Here is a 24,064-nt window from a genome sequence, read left to right as displayed (position 1 = left end):
AACCGTAAAGCAATTGTTGGGCCCCAGCTCGGGAGATGTCGATCCAAAATCACTCATCTTCGAATTTAGCCTGTCTTTTGACATTACCAAACAGCAAAAAAAAAAGAATTTAAGAAATCGGGTGTGTTTTAATTAAGTTATCGTGCAGACAGATGGACCAGACGGAAGGACATTTTTTTCGCTGATTTCGCATCTCTGGTCAACCACAATAGGTTTCCCTTACTCAGGGAGTCCTATTCGACGTGTTACAAACGTATGCATAAATCTTTAAGACCGCAGTACTTCGTATTCGTAATGGTCTAAATACTCCATTTCTTCACTCCGCTGACTCTTATGGAAACTGTTTGTTGTAAAAAGTTTTGTGTTTACCTCGAGAAAAAAATGGTGACTTGTGGACCTCGCCACGCTCTGGACAACACCCTCGAAATGCAATTTTCAACTTTTTCCTCGATGAACAAATAACTATTTTCGGTTTTCAGAACACCCTGCCTAAAATTCCTGTTGTCTTCTTCGTCCTTTTCTCCTTTGCTCTAAAATTACTCATCAAAAGCAAGAAGAAGTGACGCAAAGTGAAGGGTTAATTTTGGATGTGGATAACGTCCGTTACAAATATAGTTATTTCATTCCTCTTCTTACACAGTTCTCCAGGAAGTGTCTAATTCAATAGGATCGACAATCTGATCATTTCATTTCAATTATAAGATCGAAATATTCGGAATAAATCTTTTGTTGAGATTTTATTTTCTGTCTTATTTTTCCGGTCTGTTGTTTTTTTCTATAAATAATTCAGCATGAACCTGTCATGTTAGTTTATTTGTCCATCAAATTGAATTCATTAGAAGAACAAACACATGTGAAGTTCAAACGATGTTATATAGCCGTACCTTTTAGGTTGAATGCTATAGGTAAGTCATGGTTACACATTAAAATTACATTAGAAAAGCAAATTGATACTAACATTATACTCACAACCCAATAAATTTATAGTGTACCATACATAAGTACATTACATTACACTGGCAATAAAAAAGCTCAATCATGATATGGGTGAATCTACTATTTCTATCGTGTGCTGTAGCATACAACTGAAAAGACAGACAGTATAAAAAAGAAGCAGCGCATTTATACGAACAATTTAAAAAATATTTAATTTGAGCAATTACTATCTGAATCGGATCTACAAACATATCAAAATAAAAAACGAAGGGGACTCTAACTATAGAACAACAATCTAACTTTCAGTTGTATTTTGAATGTGATCCACTCAGTATAAATCCGGCAAGCTCGACGCGAATGTTACACCTGCACCGTTAACATACACCGTATGAGGACAAATAATAATTTCTTGTGACTGTGAATTTTACTCGTGACTCCGGTCGAATTTTAATACTCAAATATGCATACGCCAGGGGCTGGTATATCCGGTTACGCGCTACTGCTGACCGTACAAATTATCTTTTTGATTGTCTATGCGGTTTTTGTTCGATACGATGATAGTCTGTTGCCGAAAAATAAGGATGCAACCGAAGAACTCGAACAGGAATTCGTGGAAAAAAAACATGTGCCCAGTTATCCGCGTAAGTTTTTCACACTTTAGGCGTTCACTGGTGTTTTTGCAGTTTTAAAGATGAGGTAGGGGTGGCCTTACCATTTTTCTGATTTATAAACTGTAAAAATGATGTATCATATGATATGAAGAAATAGGTGGCAAAGTTAGTAATCTAGTGCGGATGCTTGTCATAGTTTTGCACAATGGTTCTTGACACGAATCAGAAGTTAAATGAAAATTTCGCAAGTAAAAAATTTCACAGAGAAATTGGTCGACTGGTCTAATCTCATGTTCTTATGTTTAAAAGCAAGACATTCGACCACCATACGAGGTTTTACTTTATGCAGTTCAAAAATACCATATTCCTCATCAGGCCAGGCGACAGTTGTACTTAATACAATGTTCTTAGAACACTAAACCAATTTGCAAAAGAACAAGTCTAGCGAATCATAGTTAAAATGAAATTTCAACTCATCACCAAACTTGCTAACTTCTGGCCACTACGAACAATATTATGTGTCACAAATTGAAGTGAGGAGGTGAGGAGTATAGTAAAGTGGTCGAACTAGTGCACAAATGGATTTTCTGCATTTACGCGCTAGTTTGTAAAAGTGACGTTTGCATTAATGACGATTCTACCATCCGACACAATAACTTTCCTGACTGGTACCTGAACTGAAATTTCGCACATACCAATTATAATCAACATCGACCTCGTCTCGGATGGCCAATTTTCAAACTCCTTTTGGTCAAAATTTCCATTCGGTGACGTGTTAGACAATAGTTATTTATACCACCGAGTGGATAGGGTGAACCCAACAGTGTCCGGATATGGACCTATTATTCTTTCATTGATAAACTTTTACATGAATGAAAGAACAATATGTGTGCGACTACATGTTCCAATACACTTCGTGTGCCTAAAAAAGCATTTACGACGGAGTTCACAATGCTTTTCTAAAAAAGTCAACAAAAGCTACACTTTTCGTCACTCAGTTACAGTTGAGAAATAGTTATTTATGCAACTAGTTGAGAAAAGTGGTAGTTTTTGTCACTAGATGTTCGAAATTTCGTCAGGGCAGAATTTTTATTTACGGTTAGTGGTTCAGATGTTCAGAAAGTGTGGTGAAAAGTAAATCAATTCCACCACTAGTCACGAAAAGCATATATAAAAACCCATTTCACAACTAGTGGTGAAAAGTAAAACATAGAAAATTAGAGAAAAAAAACCTTTCGAACCATTCGATCGCCACCCAAATCATGCATGAAAAAGTTCTGTTTTCGCAGCGCAGTTGCAGAAATAACTATTTCTGATAACATCGCCACCCGGCTTCACTAAAAATCGCGAGTATGAGACTGAACTGATATATTTTAACCAAAACCACTTACGTCTCGACAAATTCCATTCTATTAATCTCTGAATTTCAGAAAATGTAATTTTGATTACACATGCCAAGATATCAAACCGTTACATTCATTGGATTCACTTTTCGAAATCAACAGATGAAATATTTCATCCTTTATCTGATTCATGACCTTTATATTCCGACATAATTTAACACACAAATGAAAAGATAAAAACCGTAAATCATATCCACCTCGAAAAAATTGTGTATCCAATATAGAGAACGTTTCCTCATACTTGCCAAGCTTACTTTACTATATAAATTTTGTATTACATGCTCTGCGGTACATTTGAGCGACAAATAAAAAACAAGAAAGGAAAACGAGAAGAAAATAAAAATTTTGTCGAAGAAAAAGATACATTTTCTGTGTTTGTGGCAGAAGTTGATTCACAACATTCACACCATATTATATTAATGTAATAAATGTTTACTTTAAATTTGGAATAGAAAAGACGAGAGCAAAAAGAAAATTTTCCATGACAAACATGAAAGGTTTTATATTTTACGACATTAATGTACCAAACGTCGTATGAAAATATAAAAGGAAAGCAGAAAAGAATTTTTTTTATTTCATTTCACTAAGAAAGTATGTACTTCTTTCCGGTGAATGTTAAATTTCTTTCCTTTAGTGGTATACGTTTCCTCAGCTTTTCTTAACGACGATATGTCTATGCCATATTGCCGTATACATAACTCACCTTTCATACATAGTAAATACCGATTTTTTTATATGAAATAGAACTGGAATAGAAGCGCGTACATTTTCCAGAGCTATAATATGTTTCGTATCCGTTTTGTTCTGGTTAAGCTTTTACAGAATAATAATAAAAAAAAACGTGAAAGAAAACCGTAAAAATAATATAAACAGTCGCGGATGTGACGGCATGCAAATCCTGCTTGAATGAACGCATTTTTCCTTTTACTTCAAACGGCTTTTGGTTGACAACTTTTTTTTAATTAAATGTTTTCATTTATTATTAAAAAGACGGTGGCAGAGATACATGTCATTTATCAAATACCGTGTAAAAAGAAAATGATCATTATACGAATAAGCCTACGAAAACGAGAAAGGTACACATTTAACTAGGTACCACCTGTTGGGTGGGTCTGATCCCTTGACTGTTTGGGCTTATTAATAGTTTTTATGTTGGTAATGATTTATTTCAATGAAATGTTTTCATGTGCGCTTCAGAACTTGAATTTTTGATGAACAAATGAATTAAAAAATAAATTTTAACGCACTCTGATATGGGAATATCGTGTTTAGTTTCACTGAAAATCTTCGAAGCATTGTCTATAAAATGCCCTGATTAAGAAATGAGTCTTCAAGAAAATTAAACTCGTGTGGACTCGCTTCGCTCTGGCCACAACCTTCACATGGCATCGGGGAATCTGGCACACGTGATCAGATAGTATGCACCCTTTTACTACATGTAACGAAAAGTCATGACTGTGCCAGATTCGCCACTTAGAGGTGAATCTGGCACACAATCAATTTGTATGGTATGCCGGATTACCCCACGCCCTTCACATTAGCTAACTTTTGTTGTTTATTTGCTTTTGTTAAGAAGGCTTTCTTTCTTTCTGTCTTTATTTCATTCAACGAATCGACACATTTCCATACATTTCACTAGGCAACAGAGGTCATATACACGGATAGTGACATAGTGCGTTGTATTCGTCTCAGTGCCCTGAATATGGACCTCCTGAAACTCCATTGGTCTCGATCACTTATCTTAAAAAAAAAATTTGTGGTCTGAACTACAGATAGGTGATTGAGACCAATGGAGTTGTTATTTGAACCCAGGAGATCCGAATATCTTACCACACCAACGGCCGACCGGATCGGTCCCTTTCATTGTCATATATTCGAGTGAGTTACCTCTCTACACATAGACGTGATTTGGACGAACAGAGGTGGGTTCCATATTCAGGGCACCGAGACGAATCCAACGCACTATGTCACCATCCCTGTACATGGACCTCTGTTGCCTAGTGATTTTTAATCATAGCATTACGTACGGTGTATTTTCTGTTGTAAGACCCATGACGTCTCTGTGTAAGCTTATGAACACCATTACTTTCTAACTTTGGGTTGTGTGATAGTTTCATCTTCGATTTGTTATATAAACACATACAAATATGATTGAAAGGACAGATTATTCCCTTGACTGAAAGTCAGGGTCTTATGAAAGAAAATACCCTTAAATGTCCGTAACGCTAAGTTCACTTTGATATTTTGAAAATGTTCTACATTGGCAAAAAACGTTAAATACAGAAAACGTCCGTACACTTGTGGACTCGATAACTCGAGTAATTCTCTACCGATTTGCAAAATTTTGGTTTTAATCGACGGAGAATGAAAATCATGAGGTTAAGTTCGTAGATGGGCAATATAGGGGTAATGAGATGGGAGTAATTCTAAAGAGAATTTTATTCCTTGTTACCGCGATAACTTCCCTAATTCTTATCAGATTTTCAAATTTTTTGTGTTATTCGACGAAGATTGAAATTCTTGAGGTTAAGTTTGCAGATGGATAATGTTAGAACAACGAGATGGGAGAAATTCTACACAGACGCTTTTCCTTGTGGACTCGATAACTCGAGTAATTCTTTACCGATTTTCAAAATTTTGGTTTTAATCGACGGAGAATGGAAATCATGAGGTTAAGTTCGTAGATGGGCAATATTGGAGTAATGAGATGGGAGTAATTCTCAAGAGATTTTTTTACTTGTTACCGCGATAACTTCCATAATTCTTAGACGATGTTCAAAGATTTTGTCTTAATCGACGAAGATTGAAACTCTTGAGGCTGAGTTTGCAGATGGATAATGTTCGAACAACGAGATGGGAGAAATTCTACACAGACGCTTTCTCCTGTTACCGCGCGATAACTTGAGTAATTTTTACCCGATTTTCAAATTTTTTGTTTTAATTGACAGCGAATGATATTGGAGTAGTGAGTAATTGTAAATATAAAATATAAATATAAATTTGGAGCAATTGTAAATATAACTTGTTATCCCACGACATTTTTGCAACGGATTTCCAGATTTGACGAGTTGCGAAATTCTGGATTTCTGGTGTAACAATTAAGAAGTACTTCCCAAAAGAGTTTTTGCTTGAGAAACTGATAGCTCTAGTAATTCTCAGAGGCTTCAAAAATCAATTTCGACCAGTAGCGTAATTCATGTGGTTAAACTCGAACATTGGAATTTAATCGGACTAATCTGGGATATACGACAATGTTTGCGTGAAATCCGTATTCTAAAAAAGAATTTTTTTCGTTCCTAAAATGTTTGAACGAGTGTGAACTTTGCGGCCAGAGCGAAGCGAGGGCCGTAATTCACACGAGTTTTATTTTTTCAAGAGGTAGGCAAGAAATACGCCACATTTTCAGCGCTTTTTGTAGACTATATAGGAGTCTCATATTAGGAGTAAAACGTACGTCGCTAGACCTTCTATTCATTGCGCTTTTTAGGATCGTAAATATTGTTTGTTTGTATTCTTCTCAGTGTATGTATAACATACTCAAAAATGCCTCTCCTCATCACATCGTGTTATAATTTCCTATTTTCCATGTTTAGGCTTATGAATATTTGAACGAGTGTGAACTTTGCGACCAAAGCGAAGCGAGGGCCGTAATTCACACGAGTTTAATTTATTCAAGAGGAAGGCAAGAAATATGTCATTTTAAAAGAGTTTTTAAGTACTCATACTTATTGGATGTAAAACATCGCTCGCTGAACCTTCGATTCACGCAGCTCTTAAGAAAATTAAATAAATTTTGAGATTTCTAAACACCCAGTGAAAATAAAAGAGATACTCAATTAATGATGTAGCAAAGAGACTAAGAGACCATTCTTGTTTCGCTTTTTCATCTGGCTATAATTTTGTGTTTTTCAAAACAACAGCTTTTTTAAAAATGGTAAGACAACTGAGACTGGAATTATTGAAAGTATTGATAGTCAGTCAAGGGAAATGACCCACCCAAGTGGTGGGGCCTAGTTGTGACTATTACAGAAATTATACTGGAATGAGTTGCCTGTATATAGAAATAGAGACTATTTTGGTGAAAATATTTTCCCTCGTTTTCATGATTTTTCCTACATTTTTACATTTTGTTTTTCAAATTATCCCAAAAACTCTTTTTGGGAAAATTACAGAGAACGTCAGTGAGATTTGGGCACTTTTGTTTGTTTGAGTGGACCAGCTAAACAACTGACGCAAATTCATTCCTAAATTTCACTGTCGTCCACCGTAACGAAAATCCAGCATGTGGGAAAATATTTTTCGCAAAAATAGTTCCTGGTATACGTATACAGTCAACCAAACTGAATTATGCATTCGACTGAAGCGATATGTTGTGCGAGCCGGTTGTTTTGCTAGCGTTAATTATTCCTTTTAAATTTAATGCTGCCATAAACGAAAGCTTTTTGAAATTGCAAAGGTTTCAATGCAAACTTTTCGTCTGCACACTTTATACATTATAATGTGGTTATACCTCGTTGCAAAAACGTATTTCTCATTATAAACTATAATAAATGGAAGGGACACCAATTTACGTCGATAAATCAGCACTTCCTCTTTCAATTTTCAATTACATTATTTTCAATTCATTTGATCAGCCATCCGAGTTTTTCAAGAGGACAATGAAAGAATTTTTAATTAAATTAGTTCAATAGTTCCACCTTGTACGTGGTGGTGTGTACTACATTTACATAATGTATACCGTACATAGTCGTAGCAAAATTCCGTTTGAAGTGCTTTCACCGCTTTTTCAATATATGAGATATTGTAAAACAATTCTCAGTTTTAATTGAAACGGTTTTATTGAATAAAAAGCTTACCTTAGTCTTTTAGCTTGATTGTTGTTCCTAGAGCTGGGATTGTTAGGCAATGAACAAAAAAAATGTGCAAACGTGAAACGAAAAGTCTTTGTGCGACTGCATGATGGAAATGGAAATAGTAATTATGTGAACTACAATCTGACATAATTGTTTTTGTAAAACAAAAAAATCTTTTCAATTTTATTCGGTATAAACTTTAAAATTGAAGTGCGATACAATTGCGAAACGTTTCGCTATACCATTTCTTTTCGAATCTTAATTATTTGTAATTCATTCGATAAAGAAATGTTTAGTCTAGATTCCAATCGTTCGTTAGAACTTGATTGTTGTTTTAATTATTCAACACATCCTATCATTTACTTGTAATAGCGTAATACGAGTATGCAATAGACGTTTTCATCAGTTACTTTTAATCAGTCAAAAAACCCTTAAAGGGTAAATGTGACGCAAGTCCTTTATCTTCCTTACAAAATAGCTGATATCGCTGAGAGTCACGCATTGTGCCATTGTGCGTCGTACGCAAAAGTTTTATAAACAAAAAATTGACTCAAAAAATTTGTGAAAGAAAATTTTTACAAAAAGAAATTTGCGTCACAAGTGGTAGATGATTCGGTTTTCTTCTGTTTAAATTCTTTCATTTTACATTTTTCAACCATTTTCCAAACAATAAGTTCCTCAACATGTACCACTTGTGACGCAAATTTCTTGTTGTAAAATTTTCTTTCACAAATTTTTTGAGTAAATTTTTTGTTGATAAAACTTTTGCGTACGACGCACAATGCGTAAACCCTCAGCGATATCAGTTATTTTGTAAGGAAGATAAAGGACTTGCGTCACATTTACTCTTTAAGGGTTTTTTGACTGATATCACCACTTGTGTAAGTATGCCATTTCGACAACATCAAAAAACCTAGAAAAAATTCTAGAGAAATCAGTTTGAATCCCAAAATCTAGAAACCAATCTTGGAACACCTCACTCATGACGAAAATAACCCAAATCCATCTAAAAATCCGATGGAAGTTAGGTAGTGCCAGAGGAATCATCTGTCATCCCAAAATTTAGGAACCAACCTTGGAACATCTCAATCATGTCGAAAATAACTTAAAACCATCGAAAAATCTGATGGAAGTTAGGAAGCACCAGAGGAATCATCTGTCATCCCAAAATTTAGGAGCCAACCTTGGAACATCTTACTAATGTCGAAAATAACTTAAAACCATCGAAAAATCCGATGGAAGTAAGGAAGTGCCAGAGGAATCATCTGTCATCCCAAAAATTTAGGAACCAACTTAGTTTGGGAGACTTTGGGGAGCTCCAGCTCCCAACATATGGATTTTTTCCAACTTTTGAAAATTCCATTCTTATTTTTGGGCCATTATTATCCTACTATTATCATACAATAGTAGATTATTCACCTCTGTCCACATGTTTATTTAGACACTTGGGGAGTTATTGCATGAGCCGAAGGCGAATGTTGAAACCCCAAGTGTCTAAATAAACATGTGGTCAGAGGTGAATACGCTATTTTATCTACCGACGGCGAAATAATAGCACTTTTCCACTGCTATTATTTCACCTAGGTAGATAAAAATCAATATTTCGAAGTTCAATATCTCGGCCAATTTTGAAGCTGCAGTAACGTGTGATAGCTCGTTGAACTCGTATGGATTCCTAGATTCCAGATATCCTAGTTTAGGGGTCGGTGGAGTTAAGGGAGAAAAGTAAAAAAATTGTTGTAAATATGCTCCGCCGTCCTCAAAAAAAAATTGTTAAAACATTTTTGGTAGTGGACTTGCGTCACGCAGCAGTATTCTTTGTACACGATGTGTTAACCGGAACAGTCAACTCCCAAGCCCTTCGTGACAGAATTACCTTGAATGATGGATCAAGAACACTAAGAAACTCGCCCTTGATTCGAATTGATGCTCACAGACGAGAATAACTGACTTATTCGCCCGTTCAACTTTGCTTGTCGTTTGTTTAACTTGGCAGCGATTCACGTAGACCCGACTCTACCATCGCGATAATTTCGCCGCATTGTCATGGAACTTAACGATTCGGCGTTTGGCACCTTTGCTACCTGCTAGTATTGATGATCGTTTCGAGATTTCGTTTTTGTTTTATTTTGTTTTGATTTTGAACGGTCACGGCTTTTTTTGATATTTTCTTTCTTTTTTTACGATCTAGACGTTTGGCTATTATTGTGATATTTTTCTTTTGAATTCAGACGGTGCCACCCTTGGCTTTTTTGTGATATCTTTGTGATACATTTTTGTTCCTCCGCTAGCTTGCTGGAGGTTTGTGCTTTTACTTGCCTTTGAGATTATCTTTCTTTTACATTTAATTATTTTGTATTTGAATAATGTCGGCTAGAGAATAGTAGACATCAATAAAAGCTCCATTCATTCATAAGCTTCATAAGCAAAGATACAGGAGAGGAACTATGGCATCAGTTCTACCTGATGGAGTACGGTTCGCCATTTTTAGAAAGATGTTTCTGCAACAAACCCGGTGTCCGTCAGAAAAATAATTTAATTTTTTACTCAACGGATTTTAGTCAAATAAAATACCATCGTATAGCACACGCGCTCAGGACTCTGGAACAGTAATTAGTTTTTGAATCGATTATTTAGTTAAAATTCGTTTTATTAATTATTTTTCTTTTTGCAGCGAAATCTTTCAGTGAAATAGTGAATCCTTCTTTATCGGACATACAATAGAGGATTAGAGGAAAGAGAATTTATGCTGTAAATCCCTCTTTGGATAATATGAGCCAAACCTGACATATTGAAACTTTTACGAATATACTGCTTGAACGAGAATACCTTACCTAACGTACCTTATATGCCAAAATATTCTCATCAGGATGAAATCTAAATTACTCTTACTGATTTTGACCGCTGTGCTTCAATCAATTTTATTAGTTACATCAAACACTGTACTGTATCAATTTTCAAATTATTTGATTAATTGAAACGAAGCTCTTCTCACAAAACCATGGTTTGAACTTACAGTCCCATTCAAGAACGTTAAAAGTAATTTCGTGTTTCGAAAACACAGCCGGCAATGCATTCATATCTTAAATAAATTTATTCAAATCAATTTGCTAATGCAACTGACGTAATTCTGAAGTAAATATCTTATTCGAGATCGGTGATAACTTTGGAATGAGTAACATTTCGGAAAAGCTTTTATGCGATAAACTTTTCCGATAGTTTCATCTGGGACCGACGACACACTCCTGATATACTTCCATTACACATCACTCATATAATGTTATCTAATTTTCGCATAATTTATTTTGTCTAATATTTTGTAAGATATCGCTGTAATTGAAGTTGGTACATGGTAAGAACACAATGTGTGTAGCATGTAATTAATTTAACAATTTATTAAATTAGAAAGTTTTCTCAACTCTCAAAGAGAGAAAAGTTAATAAAACTTATTAATAATTATATAGGCCGAGATATATAACATTGAATTGGGGGGGAGGGATTAATGTCTCATATGCACATATTTTTGCTGGAAGACTTTCCACAGTAAAAATCCATGTTAAGAAGTCTCAAACGTAATACTTGATACGATTATGTGTAGGCGAATGCTCGGATGAAGAAGCCTAAATGAATTGGCGTCGGAATGTGCGGATCAGATCTGCCACATAATGTTATTATACCTGTGTGGGTTTGGGTTTATTCGTAAATGTAAACATGTAAACGCTAAAGTCGATTGGTTATAATTCAACACATAAAAGTTGGTAATGAAATTTTTATTCTTTCGAGATAAAATTAGTGAAAATTTTATGTTCTTTGAGTAATTATGGTTCCAAGTTCAGATTATATTATTTGCGTAAAATTTTTGTAAAAACTTTTGTATTTATATTCATGAGTTTCGAGCAGCAATATATTTGTGTAAGCGAAATGGAACTTTTTTGGTTTTGTGTGTCTGGTGTTGTGTGTTTAATTTAAGAAAAGAGATTACATTTAATTATAAAGCTAGAGACTTTCACATCAACAAAACGATGAGAGTTATATCTCTTTCTACAACAGTTTAGCAACAGTCGTCTTTCATATTTGTAACATACAAAAGTTATTAGCAGCATGCTATTTCAATACTCTTTGCTACGTGCTGACTATTATTTCAGAATTTTCTCTCAAATAATTCATTTTCTTCAACAAAAGTCTTCTCATGAAATCAGTCGCTTAATTATTGGTCTTGCATGGTCATGCATAATGTCATCATACTATTTCATTGCATCCCGACCTTTCCGCTTCCGTCACTCCATAAAGGATTGAAAGTGGCCCCACATTTCATGGAATCGTCACCTTTTCTTGAACATCCCATCCATCATAATGCCGAGACACTGAAGTCATTTGTCCATGATCTCCATGTCATTTGCATTGATATAATTAAAGATGATGATGCAATTGCATCTGGAATATGTTCAATATCCTATGCGGAGAATGTCCTTAACATACAAGCTGATATGTATGAACATCAATTTTACATAATTGCCCATCAAATCAGAATAGAACAGTGTGTAGATGATGATTTTGTTGTAGAAAGAGCGGTGTTATGTAATGAATAATATTCACAAAATTTTGCTTTCTAATTAGGGAATTAGGGAATTATTTTCACTGTATCGTTCGAGTAGCGGAACTAAAACTCAAACTTATACTTCAAAGTCACATTCATCGATACACTACCCATGCATGTTTGGTGTCATCAGAAATCTAAGATCAGCATTAGGGAAAACAGTCCTTTGATGTTTTTTTTTTGCTTTTCGGATGCACGGGAACCGTCAGAAGTTGACCGGAAAAATCAAATTTTTACCCATACTTGCAACTGCTCGTAACTCGTCAGGAGTGCATTCTACCCCACATGATCGACTATTTGCCCCGAAAGTACATACAATTACCTTTCTACTGACACCTTACACGATCTTATACGGCTCGTGTAGCCGAAGAAATTTGCATAACAAAAGTGCATGTTTTCGATCACCTCTCGCTAGCCATGCAAGCATCGACGAATTTTCAAAAAATATTTTTGGCTTCTAGGGACCAATACCTACGCACATATAGAAAACTCCATTAGAAAAAGCATCCAATTTCGGCAGGTCGTTTTTCAAAAGAATCCCTCGTATGATTTTAGTGCGAATTATTGCGGGGTGCTGTTATCGCACTTATGTTGCAGCCATTTACTTCCATTTACTTAGAGCTATGAGTACTGGATGAAAGGGTCTGTGTTCGCTAAAAGGTAAAGCCCCACAGTATTTGACGGAGAAGATTAGATATAATTATGAAAACCAAAGTGATAAGAAACTCTTGTGATATAAAGTTAACAGCGGCTGTGAAATCGACTAGTCAAAACGCATTATTTTATAAGCGAATAAAAATGTACTATTCGCTGCGCAAGGTTATTACTGAGGAGGTCTCATTTTGTAAATCTGAAAAATCGCCCAAAACCACTTACAGTGGAGGTGTGACGCAAGTCCTGTTATCCACTTACAAAAGAACTGATATCGGTGTAGGTGACGCTTACAGGTTCGACACGCAAAAAGGTATGCGTCACAAATGGCGGCTGATGAGGAAAGTACGCGAAAGTTTTATCAACAAAAATTTACCAGAAAAATTTTAGGAAGAAAATTATAATAAAAAAGTTTGCGTCAAAAAGTGGCAGATGATTCGGCTTTCTTCCGTTTGAATTCCATTTTTAGGAATATATTTCACAATTTTTAAAATTTTCCTTCCTCAACATCTGCCACTTGTGACGCAAACTTTTTTATTATAATTTTCTTCCTAAAATTTTTCTGGTAAATTTTTGTTGATAAAACTTTCGCGTACTTTCCTCATAAGCTGCCATTTGTGACGCATACCTTTTTGCGTGTCGAACCTGTAAGCGTCACCTACACCGATATCAGTTCTTTTGTAAGTGGATAACAGGACTTGCGTCACACCTCCACTGTAAGTGGTTTTGGGCGATATCAGCTCTTTTGTAAGTTGTGCTTTTTTAGAATTTGGTCGCAGATAATAGACAATCATATTGTGCAGTTTGAACGAAAATATTCTTCTTACATAATTGTATAACTTTCTCTTTGATCTCTTTGATAAAAATAGAAAATTTGACGAAAATCGAAAATTTGACGCACTTAAAACGCTCATAGCTCCCAAATAGTCGACTTTTTAGGAAAACCATGAAACACGTATCGACTAGAATCTAAAACTCTATAACTTTGTCTTTTACACGAGGTTTCTATCTGCAGTATTTTCCGAGTTATGGCTGACATAGCTCGCACTTAAAACGCTCATGGCTCCCAAATAGACGACTTTTTAGGAAAACCATGAAACACGTGTCAAATGAAATCTGAAACTCTATAAATTTGTCTTTTAAACGAACTTTCTATCTGCCATATTTTCCGAGTTATAGGTCCCATAGCTCAATAGGTTAACACGCTCATAGCTCCGAAATTATAAGCTTTTATAAAAATTCCTTCAAATTAGTTTCTTAGAATTACGTCCTCAACATACCCTGAAAATTTCAGCCAAATTCACCGGTAAATTCAAAAGTTTCGTTGTAACAAGGTAACAAAGTAACAAAGTAACAAAGTAACAAAGGTTGGTAAAATTCATCAATTTCAAAATGTATGAAAATTAATTTCTTCATACAAATTTCTGCAAATTTTCAAGTTTTGAAATGTAATATCTCGGCCAAATCCTAACCTTATGAGGCGTGTGATAGCTCGTTGAACTCGTATGGACGCCCAGACTGCGAATAAAATACTTTGGGGGTAGTAGGAGCAAAGGGGGAAAAGTCAAAAAGTTCGGGTATATATGTTCCTCAGTCCTGCGGAAAAATTTTTGTCAAATTTTTCAGTGTGAACGGACTTGCGTCACGGCCCTTCACTAACGTAGGGCCATGATTGTTAAAAGAACCACGACAGAGTAAAGTTAACCAGGCAGGAGCGCTGGTTTGATTAGGGTCCTGAATAATCTAGACACCCCATATATTTTGCGAATAAAATTTTTCAATTTATGTCAGTGTTCATTTGAGTTCATTATCATACAGTGCATTAGGTCCCTTATTTGACGTTTTGAAAATGAACCGCTACTGCCCGGTTTTTTTTACTCTGTCGTGAAAGAACGTGTAAATTAAAAGAACGACAGAATTAGTCCGTAAATGTTTAATGTGGTTATTGTGAAGGTTGTATTGATGGATGAATAAATTACCCATTCATTCTGTGTTGTGCAGTCACTCCCAAAATTTTGCTTTCAAATAAATGAAACATTGTAAGGTGACAGCTGTAATATTGTATATACCGGCCTGGCATTAAAGGTTTACTTACTGACTTATTTTACTTAAAAGCTAAAAGTTAAATTTATAAAGAAAGTAGAACCAGAAATTAAAATAAAACATCTTTGGCTTTAACGTCGCCGAGCAGAACACGAACCAAAACTATGAGTCGAGCGTTCTCACAAAACCCTCTCTAGTAGCCAAACTTCAAACGTCAAACTTTGTATGGAGCGGAGGACATAGCGATTTCATATAAACAAATTCACCTCTCATGAGAGGTGAGTATGTTTGTATGAAATCGCTATATCCCCCGGTTTGTATGAATAGACCTGGTTTACAGTTTCATTGCAAAAAAAGACATCGCTGCTCATACTTCATTTAATTTATTTTTAAAAGTGTACAATTTTCTATGACATAATACGCCGTACAGTTTTACCCAAGGCTGTATACTTTGGGGAGGTCACGCAGATCGCCATTTTATTAGATACGCGGGAACACACCTTTTCCATACAAACAAATTCACCAAAATTGAATTTGTATGGCGTGGTGAATTTTTTGTATGAAACGTGGTGTGTAACCCGCGTATCTGCATCTGCGTGACCTCCCCAAAGTATACAGCCTTGGTTTTACCACCTTAATTTTAATAGTTATGGTTGCTTCTAGAGGGTATTGGTTCTGATGATTCATCTACCGATACCAGAAAAAAGTGACTTACATTATTTCAATTTCAACATTTACTTGCCACGAATTACGCCTACAACTATACCTCAAAATATTCATGACTATTGCAGTGTTCTTCTCGTATTTACATATGTATCATTATACAGTAATTTGGTAATTGGATACCAGGTTTGAAACAGAGTATCTTTCGTCTCCAGGTTAATCGGTCTGATTAAAATCCATAACTTCGGTGACTTTCCGGCTAGGCGAATACCGACTTACTGCTCCACTTCGTTGCCGTAGTAATATCCGTCACATCCGCAATTATTTATTCATTTGTCACCTCTGAGTCACATTATATGTAAAGCCTCTTTAATAATTTAATATTAAAACAGTGGTGTAAACGTAACATGTATGGAGCACATATGTATGCTATAGTATGAGACGAGACGTATGGAAGATAATGATTTCGAATTTAATTATCATAAATTTTCATTAAAATATTCCAGATTTTCAGGACATTCATGTCATGATATTTGTTGGTTTTGCATTTTTAATGACATTCTTGAAGAAGTATGGGTTCAGTGCAACCGGATTTAATTTATTCCTGGCTGCCCTAGTTGTACAATGGGCTGTGATAGCTAGAGGCATCTTTGACATCGAAGATGGATACATTAAGTAATGGTAAATTGATTGTGTTAGAGAGAGAATTTCTAATTTTTTACTAAAAACAGAATGTCTTTGGACGATATCATTGGAGCGGACATTGCAGCTGCCGCTGTTTTAATTAGCATGGGTGCTATGCTGGGACGCATAACACCCATTCAACTGTTATTTATGGGACTGATTGAAATAATTGTATTTGCAGCCAACGAACATCTGCAAGTGGAAATGATGAGTGTATATTATCCATTATTCAATTAATATTGTGACACCGTTTCAATAACTCGTAAACGTATACGGCATTATGAATATATACAGGTGACTGATGTCGGCGGTTCCATAACCGTTCATGCATTCGGTGCGTATTTCGGTTTAGCCGTGAGTTTTATGACACGACCAAAAATCGAACAAAATAATGCCGGCAAATTGGAGGGGTCGTCGTATACATCCGATATATTCGCAATGATTGGAACATTATTTTTGTGGATATTTTGGCCGAGTTTCAATTCAGCTCTGCTAGATGGAGCGGATCAGGAGAGAGCTATTCTCAATACTTATCTGGGCTTGGCGGCATGCACAGGTAATAGATACTTTGCGCAAGATTCACCTAGCTTCACTAAGATTCAACTAGCTTCACTAAGATTCACCTAGCTTCACTAAGATTCACCTAGCTTCACTAAGATTCACCTAGCTTCACTAAGATTCACCTAGCTTCACTAAGATTCACCTAGCTTCACTAAGATTCACCTAGCTTCACTAAGATTCACCTAGCTTCACTAAGATTCACCTAGCTTCACTAAGATTCACCTAGCTTCACTAAAATTCACCTAGCTTCACTAAGATTCATCTAGCTTCACTAAGATTCATCTAGCTTCACTAAAATTCACCTAGCTTCACTAAGATTCACCTAGCTTCACTAAGATTCACCTAGCTTCACTAAGATTCACCTAGCTTCACTAAGATTCACCTAGCTTCACTAAGATTCACCTAGCTTCACTAAGATTCATCTAGCTTCACTAAGGTTTCCCAAGAAATTCAATATGAGTTCTGATTCCCTAGGAATTACGAGTCAATAGGAATTCCCATTCTCTGGCATTCCGATTCGCTAGAAATTTCGATTTTCTAGGAGTTCCGATTCCACAGGGACTATTCCCTGCAATTACGATTCATTAGTAATTTCGATTCCGTAGGATCTACGATTCACTTGGTATTACGATTGCTCAGCTTTGTTCGATCGATCACTATGAAATAATTCGTATTTCATGTCGGTGACACCATAAGATTCGGACAAAATACTACTATCACCAAAAATATTTCGTCATTTGTGAACGGCCCCCTATTGTCAATAAGACAAACATGATAATAAAAGCCCTGCGAATCTTCAAAATTTCTGAAGAAAAAGACGTTACTCATTGGGTGAAATTCCCAAACTATGTCCAACTAATACATTGAGATTGGCTCGGTCGGTATGTGTTTTTTTTTAAAGATGGAAACACTGAGTTTCGGTGGGCTTCGAAATTGAGTTTCTCTATGTTGCCCACATTGCAACGTCAATTAAAATATCTTCAAATTCTCAATAACGTGTGGCAACGTGTAAAAAACAAAAATCAAAACCCACCTACACCGGTGGCGATCGACTTGTCAACGGGCAATACATAAACCAATTCCTTAATCTATTAAAGCGAATCCTATTCTCTGTAGTACAAAAAAAAATATTTCAATTTTGGCAATTTACTTTTCAAAGCTAAATTCATCAAAAGTGATTAAATACCACTTGGAGTATAATCTGAAAATCCATTCTCGAATGCAACTATTCCACGCAAACTGAAACAACTAAATCATGGCCCAAAAAAAAACCTTCAAACAAAACGAAACTTTGTGCAATTTAAAATTTTTGCTTTTGGCAGATTTATAACACAAACAAAAGTCCAAACTTAATATTTCTCCAGTCAGTCAACACACCATTGCTAGCACAAAACAACAATAAAACATAAATGTAGTTTATGTGAAACTCAAAAACAGCGAAAGGGTTTCACATTATCCCGACCCGATTGTGTTAATGTTTATTTTTGTTTCAAATTCCAATAAAACTTTGATTTCGTACGGATTTTATGTGAACAAAATTTCTTTTTCCTAGTTTTTATGCATGGTATTAATAATTATTGGCACATAATTTAATTACCGCTTTGAAATGCAGCAGTAGCAATAGTCATTTGTGTACCTGTTTTGGACGATTGATTTTAGGCAATTTCGCAGATTTTAGGCCGAACGAAGTGAGGTCTACAAGCGAAAGTGCCTTAAATCAACCGTCCCAAATAGGTAATCACATGTGAATGTTCATGCAAAGGGCAGAAGACCCGAGAAAATTTGAAATACTGTCCTCATTTTCGGCCCGAAGCATGAAAAATACAATTCGTACCACGGACTAAAAGTGCTTTTTAGCGTATTCGATACTTCTCACACGCTAAAAAAGACTTTTAGTCCTAGGTACGAAATGTAATACGAGCCATCAGAACAGTCGGAGCGTTTGCTGCGACTGAGCCCCGTACAAACCCGTATATCTATTGCGTACGTGACCCTAGTGCGTCTATCACCCTACTTTGACCGTAAGCCTATTGCGCCGGTTAATGTAGTTAAAGTAAAATTATTATGGAATGTGTACATCTTATAAATTGCGCATAGCGCAATTACGAAGCCCCGTACGACGTTCCTTTCAAATGAAACAAAAATTTCAAATCGCCCTAAAAATTTTATTTTTTTGAACTACATTCTATTCGGCCTTTGATTACCTTCCAAATGAAACCAAAATTACGAAAAACGAATGAAATTTACTCGAGTAGTATGTAAAATACACATAGGGCCCTAGTAGCGGCTTAGTCCAAGGACCCAAATTTTTTTTTTTCAACAACATTCTATTCGGCCTTCGATTACCTTCCAAATGAAACAAAAATTACGAAAAACGAATGAAATTTACTCGAGTTCTATGTAAAATACACATAGGGCCCTAGTAGTGGCCTTAGTCCAAGGGCCCAAATTTAATTTTTTTCAACAACATTCTATTCGGCCTTTGATTACCTTCCAAATGAAACAAAAATTTCGAAAAACGAATGAAATTTACTCGAGTTCTATGTAAAATACACATAGGGCCCTAGTAGTGGCCTTAGTCCAAGGGCCCAAATTTAATTTTTTTTCAACAACATTCTATTCGGCCTTTGATTACCTTCCAAATGAAACAAAAATTTCGAAAAACGAATGAAATTTACTCGAGTTCTATGTAAAATACACATAGGGCCCTAGTAGCATTTAAAAAAACTTTTTTTTTCCTGGATACCTATCATTTGCCGTGTCATTTACATTTCCATCGTTAATTTTGCCATAAATATCACCAAAAGACCTTAAATCACTTAGGTGGCCCTAACTCATGAAGGGCCGACCCGAATATGTCCATCTTCGAACTTAGCCTCACTATCTCGACTATCTTTCAGGAAAAAAAAAATTGAAATTGGATTTGATTTACTCGAGATATCGACGTGACGGACAGACTGACCGACGGACAGACAAAATTTTTATTGCGGATTCGTCATCTATGAACATAGGCAAACACTTTGCCCTTACCGTCTGCTTCAAATTCCATCAATTACACACGGCATCGTAATCCTATAAGCCCCTTTGTACTTCGTACGGGCCTAATTACATGACTAGAAATAACACGATGAAAAGTGGAGTTTTCGTGTGAATTTTGTTGATCCGAGGCGAAGCCGAGGTCAATAAACACACGAAATCGAGACTTTTCATTTTTATACCAACCTATGTATACTCCACACTCTTCAAAACAACGATTTTCCGCACAAGTCTGCAATCTACTATTACATGCTGAGGGCGTCGAAAGACGTGCTTCAAACATGAAAAGTACGGTTTTCGACGCATATAGCATATAAAACATTGTGTTCACCTCGGGGAAAAATAGGAATTTCCAACTCGGATGAACTTCTATTATGATGGAATTTCCGATTTTGTCGACATGTTGCTAAGCAAATAACTAACAAGTCCTGCTAAACAGAGATAAAGAATGTATTTTACTAAATACTGCTTCAAAAATGATTACATGAACCATATAAAACATTTAGGATGAACATAAGTGAATTTCAAACCGTGTTTCAAACATTTTGCATTGAAAGTGAAGTCGCTTCAATTGTAATGCTTTGCTAACATTCCGGGTTATAAATGCAATTTCATTCTTGCTCTGGCCGAATTCCATTAGTTAATTTAGCAATTAATTAATTTTCGTTAAACACACGTTCAACATTTACGCTCATCCACATACCGACTCAGATTTTACTAAACTGTATGTAATTTACTCTATCACAGTCACCACATTCGTTGTATCAGCAATTGTAAGCCATGAAAATAAACTGGACATGGTGCACATACAAAACTCAACATTGGCCGGTAGGTAAAGAAGAAAGAGAAAAAATAGTTAATTACATGACTAGGGATAAAAAGATGAAAAGTGGAGTTTTCGTGTGAATTTTGTCGATCCAAGGCGTAGCCGAGGTCAATAAACACACGACATTGAGACTTTTCAACGTCCCGAGGTATGTAATGGATTTTACATGCTCAGGGCGTCGAAAGTAGTGCTTGAAACATGAAAAGTACAGTTTTCGACGCATGTAGCATATCAAAGACTTTGTTTACTACATAAATTAATGTTGTTGCTCATTCAACCAATTTTTTAGGTGGAGTTGCAGTCGGTTCAGTTTGCAACTTACTGATTGGACCGCATGGTGCGATATTAATAGGTGTTATTGCTGGAATACTGTCGGTGGTTGGATATAGATATTTAACGGTGAGATAGTTTCACTCTCTTGTAACAAGAGTCTTGTTCGTTCTTGGCGTATCGGAAATGTTTATCCGAAGAGCAATGTTGCGATAATAACCAGAATGAGAACATAAATCGTGAATTATTTCTTTAATTAAAACACTTTACTCAGTGTGGATGGTATGGACTCACACAAACATTTTAGTTTAGAGATTTCACAGTTTTAATCGTATTTTGTTCACCAAAGGAAAAAAGGTTGAGATTTCATTCCGACGGTTAGAGCGTAGCAAGGGCAATAAGTCATAGTTAGGGTGTACATAGTGTACATTGAAATCGGTATCCCTTAGTGGTCTGAATTTACCACCAAAAGTCCCAAAAAATCCCATTTCAATTTTCCGAGAAAATCGATAAAATGTGATAAAAAATTGAGGTTAAGTGCAAGCATATCTACGAATATGTCATACACAACTCAGTTCCATCAAAAAATTCGATGAAAGTTAAGAAGCTCTAGAGGTGCTAGAAGTGCCAACATCTAATCCCAAAATCTAGGAACAATCATGTCACTTCCTCAAGTATGCCGAATGCAGCTCAGTTCAACAAGACACGAAAAAATGATAAAAATTGGTTAAAATTCATCCAGTATACATGAAAAAATACCACACCCTTCATTCTACGGCCGACTAGCAGGATTGATACTTACTCAGACGACTCTAGTTCATGATACAGAGAACCGATGTTCATTGACTTTTTTTTCTTGATTAACGCATTCAGCACCTCTCATTTGCTGCATCACAAATTACCTACAATTTTCAGGAGAATAGGTTTTCATTAAATTTTGTTGCAAAAATATTAAAAAGTCGTTAAATTTTGTGTTTTTCCAAGCTATTTTGGACAAAAATAGCTGAAAGCCATTGATAATTGGTCATAAACTCATGAAAAATCATTTGCATCCAATTTTCAATGATTTCATAAAAGTTTGTCGAACAAACTCATCGAATATTTCGAACGTCAATTTATGCAGAGCAGCGATTTTATAGGGTGTAATGGAATTTTTGACATGCATTTTGTTTGCGATGGAAAGTTATCACATGCTGCTTATAAAATGTTCAGGATAGTCCAAAGATGTTTTTAAGCCACTTTCCTCAAAAATTTGGAGATCCGGACTTTCGATATGGCGGTACAAAGTCAGAACTTGCTTTCGCTGAGGTCGATTTTTCCATGAAATTTTGACTTTGAAAATTGATTTCTCCCGTGAAAAAAAATATTTTTTCTGTTTTTAACTTGTTTTGGATACTTTGGGGTATATAGAATGAGGTAAAAATAAATTTTCACGAAAATTTTTCAAAACTCAGGTTTTGGTGGAACAACGAAAAAATGCTTGCACCTCAATTTTTTCACATTTTATCGATTTTCTCGGAAAATTGAAATGGGATTTTTTGGGACTTTTGGTGGTAGATTCAGACCACTTAGTGCTACCGATTTCAATGTACACATTTCTGAAATAGAATTTTGCAAGGTTGGTTGCAAGTTTTCTCTAACTATCACTCGAGAAAATGAAATTTCCTACTTTATACTTATTTACTACCCTAAAATGGCATGTCCAGGCTGAATACCGAGACACGTTATTTATTTTATTTTCTTCAAATTGAAGGAAATTTCATCTAGAGCGAATTGCGACCCCTGCAAACATTCGCTCTCAGTGAAATTTCCTATTTTCTCCCCTTGGTTAACAAATAACTATTTTTTTGCTAATTAAATTTAACTATCCGTTTGTCCACCTGTATATTAAAATATTTGTCTAATTGAAACTAAAATCAACACAGCCAATCTTAACATCAAAACTTCGCATACATGATACATGCGGCGTAAATAATCTACATGGTATGCCTGCTATCCTATCAGCTATTTGTTCAGCAATTTACGCTGCATTGGCGAAAAAAGAAAATTACCACGACTCTCTGACAGACATTTTTCCGGCTATGAACGATATGAATTCAACAGTGGCAATGTCTCATAATGGTACTTCAGTTGTTGGGGTAAAGAGATTTTTTTTGTGTGTGAGAAATGTTTTTCCTTTTTTTTGATTTTTTGTTGTTGTTTTGTTTTAGGGTTTCGGTCGCAGCGCTTTACAACAAGGAGGATATCAGTTAGCAGCTATTGGACTGACAATATTGATTGCTATTGTGTCAGGAATTGTAACAGGTTGGTCAAACAGAAGAGCTTTTTAAAAACTGTTGATAAAACGTCTGTCCCCTTTTTCTGTTGACTTGCAGGACTCTTTTTAAAATCTCCAAGCATGAGAAAATTGACAAAGGAAGAGCATCATGACGACTCAACCTACTGGGAGACACCAGCTACTGAATCCGCTTAAATGTCATCTGCTTGTTGTGATCTTTCCTTTCTTTTGTTGCCTTTGACGAATAAAATTGTTTTCGTATTGTGGTATACTTTACGGCTTTGAAGGAAAACTAAGGTTTCTACAACTTAAGAACATAATTCCTTTTGTTGTCATGCTAGAATCGGTTTAACCATTTACCTTTTAAGTCAGTTGATGGGAACATTCGTTGATATCAATTTGATTGTCCCATGTGGTTGAATTTTTTTTTCTGTTTGAAGAACGAGTTACACGAAATTTGAAGAAATTATCTTTCTACAAAGAAAATAAAGAAGAAGAAAACCCGACTGGATTGGAATCGCTTGTAATAAAAAAAAATCATATTACAAAAGGATGTGAGAGAAGAAGTGTCATAGAAACGAGATTATAATTTCGGTAAGTCTTCGAATTTAATAAGTCCTCAACCGACTCAATTTTTCTCCATTTGTATAAC

General features: G+C 35.6%; 1 protein-coding gene across 1 annotated transcript; it reads left to right on the top strand.

Annotated features, from left to right (window-relative positions):
- The first annotated feature begins 1,235 nt into the window (after positions 1-1,235).
- On the top strand, positions 1,236-23,677 carry LOC119075003 (ammonium transporter Rh type A). Its single transcript, XM_037181405.1, has 9 exons — positions 1,236-1,577; positions 16,264-16,432; positions 16,489-16,654; positions 16,736-16,997; positions 20,786-20,866; positions 21,154-21,263; positions 23,060-23,272; positions 23,345-23,438; positions 23,510-23,677. Exons 1-9 carry the CDS (start codon positions 1,397-1,399, stop codon positions 23,605-23,607), a joined length of 1,374 nt encoding a protein of 457 aa, XP_037037300.1. The 5' UTR covers positions 1,236-1,396; the 3' UTR covers positions 23,608-23,677.
- Positions 23,678-24,064: the final 387 nt, after the last annotated feature.

Source organism: Bradysia coprophila, unplaced genomic scaffold (genome assembly GCF_014529535.1).
Source record: "Bradysia coprophila strain Holo2 unplaced genomic scaffold, BU_Bcop_v1 contig_151, whole genome shotgun sequence".
NCBI classification, from domain to species: Eukaryota; Metazoa; Arthropoda; class Insecta; order Diptera; family Sciaridae; genus Bradysia; species Bradysia coprophila.
Note: the sequence above shows the minus strand (reverse complement) of the source record. Positions and strands in the feature narration are given on the sequence as shown.

Bases quoted from the DNA above. Each gene is read 5' to 3' on its own strand.
- LOC119075003 (XM_037181405.1), top strand. From the start codon at position 1,397: ATGCATACGCCAGGGGCTGGTATATCCGGTTACGCGCTACTGCTGACC. The intron at 16,433-16,488 runs GTAATGGTAAAT...TACTAAAAACAG, and splicing joins ATCGAAGATGGATACATTAA to AATGTCTTTGGACGATATCA. The intron at 20,867-21,153 runs GTAGGTAAAGAA...CCAATTTTTTAG, and splicing joins ACAAAACTCAACATTGGCCG to GTGGAGTTGCAGTCGGTTCA.